The sequence below is a fragment of the Merops nubicus genome, unplaced genomic scaffold, assembly GCF_000691845.1.
Source record: "Merops nubicus isolate BGI_N331 unplaced genomic scaffold, ASM69184v1 scaffold871, whole genome shotgun sequence".
Classification (NCBI taxonomy): domain Eukaryota; kingdom Metazoa; phylum Chordata; class Aves; order Coraciiformes; family Meropidae; genus Merops; species Merops nubicus.
Window position 1 is genome coordinate 33,377 of NW_008590030.1, and position 6,348 is coordinate 39,724.

At 39.1% G+C, this 6,348-nt stretch overlaps 1 protein-coding gene across 1 annotated transcript in view; it reads right to left on the bottom strand.

Annotated features, from left to right (window-relative positions):
* The window catches only part of LOC103782028 (phospholipid-transporting ATPase FetA-like), a 48,124-nt gene that overhangs the window by 30,712 nt on the left and 11,064 nt on the right, over positions 1-6,348 (bottom strand). Inside the window, exons 9-10 of the mRNA XM_008949760.1 lie at positions 5,355-5,513; positions 4,416-4,504 (exon numbers count right to left, since the gene is read on the bottom strand). Of these exons, the coding sequence (XP_008948008.1) occupies positions 4,416-4,504; positions 5,355-5,513 (248 nt within the window). The remainder of the gene's footprint in view (positions 1-4,415; positions 4,505-5,354; positions 5,514-6,348) is intronic.

Here is a 6,348-nt window from a genome sequence, read left to right on the forward strand (position 1 = left end):
AAGAGTACAAAAAGAAAGGAAGAAAAGGAGTTAATCAATGAATATAAACTGCAAGGAATTCTACAGCTGTGAATATCTAATAGACATATAAAATATCAAGGCAATAGTAAATTCAAACAGGTGTGGAAAAAGCAGACATGCTCAACAGAGGTCTTCCAAGAATGAAGAAGAAAGGAAGCAGAAGTAAGTAGCTATCTCACATGATGTAGCAGATGGAAAAGGCAGATTACATTCTGTGACAAGGGTACATGGCTCTGTCAGCTAATAAGTATTTTCAGTCCAAGGAGGTTCAGGTAGTTTAAAGATAGAAGCTTACAGAGACTAGATGAGAAATTCTCTTAACCAGTAAGGTTAATTTTTAACAGTACTTTGAAAACTGAGAAGCTCCACCATCCTGAAAATCTGCTAACATAATTCCAATATTTGAGAAGTGAAAATGCTGGTCATGGGAAAGATAAACTGAAATTAGCTTGACATGCTTCCTGGACAAACAATAATAAAAACAGTTCTGTTGATATAGACTTCTCCAAACATTTGATTTATAACAACCTACATCCTAATAAAAATGTGAAGCTACAGAATCAACAGGCTGCACAACAGAGCAATAAAAATTAATCTTTTGCAAGTATGCTCATTAGGCAGGAAGTATTAGTAAGTTGTGCCAATATGTGTCAGGCCACCCAGTAACAATCACATTAAATCAGTACTCTGCTTTTTAAAAAAACAGTAATTGAGGTACAAACATAGAAACGTTTCTGGTAAAGCTGATATTTGTGTTGCTGAGGTAATCCATGAGAGGAAGCAAGATACTTTTATGGAGCATTTTGAACGATGTGATGAAAAGTCCATGTCTGACCAGCTTCAGTTTTAATACCAAGAAGCTGCTAAAAGAGGACTGCGGTAAGTACAGGTTCTGGGCTGAGTTTCAGTGGACACATTTATTTCCCACATCAGTAGTAACTTTTCTATTTAATTGTGGGAGGCCAAATAAATTACTCCATTTATGAAATGAAAACAATATTGATTTTTGGTGAGGAATGTGGTGCAATATTTTCAAACCTCTGTGACCAGCAGCAAAAACAATCTTCACTTTGTGCTGTCATAATCACCAGGACTGAAGGATATAGGAGAGGCATGACACAGGGATGGGTAATGTGCTTTATTAAACCAATAAACATAGATGGAGGAAATAGGCAAGCCTGTTTATAAATATTTCTCTTGGTTGGGTAAAGGACACTACTTCTATCTGCAGACCTTGTCTGTTGTAAAATAAACTACTCAGAAGAGCCAGCTGGCTCTTCAGTCTTATCACTTTAGCCTGAATGATTCCTTGCTCTCCCACAGATTCAAAGTTGTCAGTTTGTGGAATATCACAATCCATGTAAGAAATTCAATGTGTGATTCAGCAACAGAAATACACGTGGGTCAAGAGAGCAGCTGAACTTCCCCATGGCACAGCAGCTCCAGTCTATGACTGCATGTGCTGTATGTGTGTTTTGCTTTATGTGCATTTGGCATGTCAACACTCTCGTTCCTAACAGCTCAAGTTGTGTGCCTTACCCATGCTTACACAAAGTTCACTAACAGGTTGTGTGGCTTAAGACAAATGCAAGAGACCAAGCTGTTAACAGCAGTCCTGGAGATTAACTTTAGTGCAGAGAAACAAACTGTCTGTGGGGTGTTGTGATTGTAGTTGCAGCTCTGCAAGAGAAGGATATGAAATAACCCTGATCTTAGGCTTGTGCATGCTCAGGGGGCTTCCCAGAATGAACATCCTCCCTCCCTGGGTCCTGCCCTTGCTGTGCCTGTGAAAGGTTTTCTGCAAGACCAGGTAGGATTTTTGTAAGGAGGAGATGACTTTTGACAAATGTTTCCTTTTGGACTGTTAATTTAACTGTTTTGGTGTCTTTAATGGCACTTGGAGTTTCTGCTTTGGGATTTGAAGCAGTAATTTGTTAAAGAGATGAAGGTGACAGCCTTATTTCTCTGAAAACATGCTCCCTGAAGCTTGCTTAAAGGTAAGTTTTGGAGGAAAAAGCATTCCTGAAGCTGGTGGGTACATACCCTGTGAAAGAACTTTTACTTCTCTCTCATCTTCAACAAACACTTCCAAATGTAAAAAAAAAAAAAACAAAAAAAAACCAAAAAACAAATCAAACCAAACCAGCTGTGGTTGCTATCTGGAAAGGTTCACTCCTGATTAACCTCTGCTGGGATGACCAGGGCAAAATTTAACCAGGACCCTGGTGTCAAACCCTGCTTAAATACTATTTTGTGTCTGGTAGTTTTATGGACAATTAAACACATGATGGCTTTACCATTGTTAACAGGGAACAAGTTTCATTACACTTAAAGGAAGCTATTTATAGCAAGCTGTGGCTGCTTTGTATTTCCAAACTGAAGAGTACAATATACTGCCTCTTTTTATGACCATGCTTTGTAACCTTTGACCACCCACTGAGCTGGAAGGAGGTGATGCCACATCCACTTGGGTGTGCAAAGAGCCTGGTGCTTTGGATAGGACAGAGCTTAGACACAAAAATATTATGTGCCTTAAAACCATGTGAAGGAGAAAAACACACCCTTGGCTCCATCAGTACCCAAGAACTCAGGCAGAGGCTGATGCAATCAGCTGTAACTGCTCAGTTTTTTAAAACAGAGCCAGGAGGTAAACTCATCTTGTTTGTGTTCATGAGAACAGGCCAAGCAGACTGAAAGCTCTGGGTGGGACCCTTGACTTGTGAAAGGAGTTTTGGCAAATCTTAATTAATCTAAATTATCTAAATCTTAATTAATCTAAAACGATTAATTCAGAGTTCCCTATTCAGGTTTCTTTCTGCTTCAGTTCTGTGCCCTGTGGATCCTTTACAGCCCTATACTTCAGCCCATCCTCTCCAGCTAGAGCATAGCAGAACACCTAAGGAAAATGTGATTTTTTTCAAATGCTTCCAAAATTTTGACTGTAAGAAGCTCTTTTTTTTTTTTTTTTTCCCCCCATCTGTTTTCTGCTCCCTTAAGTGTAAGGGACAAAAACACTGAGGTTGGTGTAAGATTACTAAAGTCCTTACTGTACATGGAGCAAGGGCTCAAAAGGACTTCAAGGTGACCCTGGAGAGGCTCTCTGTGCTGTGACACTGCTTTACAGCAAATATGCACATGCAGATGGTCAGAACACCAATTCACAGCTATGGGAGTTGGACTAACCACTGCTGTTTTGGTACAATTTCAGCCTGCAAGAGCACAACTGGCTCTGTCCATGAACATGTCCCAGCTCTAGGCCCACCTAGAGAGCGTTTGGGCTCCTGAAGAAAAAGCAGGAAGACAGGGATGAAGAGGCAAGGTAGGAGAGTGGTGCCATCCTGGAGGCATTCTATGCTATAAGCCCAAGTGCTGAGGAGGCATGAAGTCATGGAGGACAGGGGAAAGCTCAGGATAGCCTTGCCATGAGAGACTGCTGTTGGAACCTTCTTCGGGGCTTGCTCCAGTGCCTGGGGATAGATCCTGGCCCCAGCCTGGCTGTCACACTTGACTGGAAAACAGGGACAGGAGGGAAGAAGAGGAAGCAGCGGCCACTAGACATTCCTGGTGTCATAAACTGAAGGTTGTGCAGCAAGCATGAGAGAACACAGCAAAGCTGCAGCCAAAGGAAAGTAGAAGCCTGAAACAAAAAAGCTTTACTTCAAGCAACACTGAGTAAAGGAGTTTCAGAGTGTGTGTCTTCCTTCCCTGAGTGGCTTTAAACTCAAACAGTAAAATCTTGGGAGAATCTGTAAAAGACTCACTTCTGCATGGAATTATTTGCTATTTGTTAAAACCACTGACAAGCTTAACCTTCAAATCAGATTTGTTTCCCAATTTGAGGAGAGTGCCTGCTGTGTAGGATTAGTGTTCTCAAATTTCCCAGCTGCTAAATACACCAGTTTCTGAGTATTAATGAGACCTTGTCTAATATTTTACCCTAATGTATTAAGTCAGAAGCTGGCATCATGTAAATTAACAAACTCAATTACCAAGTCCTATACAGATATCATCAGAGATGCCAGGAAATCAGGAGGAAGAGGAAGAACTGCTAATGTTTATTTAAATAGAAAATGACAAAATTACTAGGGAAAAAAAAAGGCATTTGCAGGCTTCAAAGTGATTCTCACAAAAAAAAAAAATGCAGAACAAGGGAGAGCAGAGCAAATTAAAAGCTCAGAAGAAAAGTCCTTAATGCTGTCTATGTAACAGCTTTGCTTTGCAAGATTGGCTGGCAGAGGCACTGCAGAACTTAAGCTGCTAATAAATTATTACATAATTTTTCTTTTTATTATTAGTCACTTCTGATATTCCTTCATTTGTGTGGACAAAGAGGTGGAGCATCTGGAAATGATGAATACATCTGAATAAATGAAAGGCACATTAATCAGACTTACCAGCAATACAAGGACATTCATGAGCCGATCAATGCTCGTCCGCTTAAAAGTTGTTTTTCCACTGTTCTGCATTAGTTTGGTGTCTGGGCCTGGAAGTAAAATACACTCATGAATTCTAGTAACAGAGCTTAGCTGTTCTAAAGCTTATTGCCTCAAGGCCTCACTGTGCTTTACAGCATAAATAACCATCACAGCTTTCTTGAAGACAGATACATACAGTTTACAGTGCTCGTGGGAAATTTAGGCAGAAAAAGGTTAAGTCACTTGCCTTGGATTATATGGAGAGGGTCACATAAAGCCATTAATTCTTGATTTTGACCCTTCTGTCTTCTTTCAACAGCAAATCCTCCCTTTCAGGTTTAATTACTTTTCACAGAATACCTGATACTGCTGTGTTGTTTATTGGTGACATATTATACATCATCTCACATGTCTACAGCAGTATGGAAACAACAGAAGGTCTATGCTCACAAAAGGCATAGATTTAATGGTCTATAATAATATTATGATGATCCTGATATTCCAATACAGATTAAAATGAAAGAGAAATTATATCATATTTTTATTTGGATACACTTAAGAATGAAAAATTTTGAACAAGCCTGGTGAAATCCAGTTGATCCAATGTGGGTCAGTAAAAGAAGATTTAATTCAGCTTTCATCCTTATACTGATTTAATTCTTATATTCTTTCTTACTGATGCTCAAGACTTCTGTCATAATACTTTGTTGCATACATTTCTGAAACAAAAGCCTACTTCTGCTTACTAAAGCACTTAATCAGGATGGAATTGGACGTTTTAATGTATTGTTCTTGCACCTGGAGAAACATATTTTCCAAAGAGGAAAATACTTGGTTCCTCTGTACATACTGATTGTGATGTACTTCTCTGTTAGTGCTGCTGTCCTCTGCAATTCATATGTCAATTTTTCTACCTACCGGCATAAATAACGAGACCAAAGCACCATTCTGTGTTCTTAATAGTACAGCCTCTCAGCAACATCTTCTCATTGTCCAGGGCATACTTCTCTCCTCGAAGAGTAAGAGTTCCTGTGAATTTATCTAGTTTGTTGTTTGGTGCCTCACATTTTATTTCACCTGTAAAAGGAAGATAAAAAAAGAAAAAGGAAATCTTGACCCCAAAAGGTGTCAGTCAATACTGCATTCTCAGCTGTTTTCCAGACAGGGAATATTTCACACTGTAGCTGCAGTGCACTCCTGACCCTGTCATTCCCACTTTGTATTCTCTATATACTGGTGTTCAGGGATATTGCACCTTCCCCATTTTCATGCCATAATCCAAAGACTCACAATGAATTTGGATTTGCCCTATTTTTTGAACATGGCAGTTTTTTGCTGGTAGAGTACAAAACAAAATTTCTACAGCTTTTATGTAGATGAGAAGAAATGTTGAACCAGCAACATACTTTTAATCCTCTCACAGCAAGTTCATAGCAGTAGGATGTCACAGGATAACTTTAGCTAAAAGTGCTGACCCCACATAATTCCTATTTCATTTTCTTTAAAACTGCAGGAATCTAAGTGAAACAAAAATTATAACCTGAAGGCTGCAAAAGAGTAATTAAGTGAGATGTCTTTGTTCACTGTTTTTTAATTTCATCTGGTTTATAACTGAAGTCCCAGTGGCAAATGAAAAAGATACTGCTGCCTTCTGTGGCCGTGCAGCTGATGCTATAAGTGGCTGGAGAGCCTGTTTCTATTTCCACAATTTATGTTTATTTCTTGTAGTAAAACATGTTCACACAAAACTGTAAATGTGAACACTTTGATATAAAAATGCTTATTTAAACCAACATTTGCACCCAACATCTAAAGACTCAAAGCAGTCTATATATTGAAAAGAACTGGAAAATACAAATATGCCTTATTGAAAGGGATTCTAAGAGTTCAGAATGTTCAGCCGGTCAGCAGG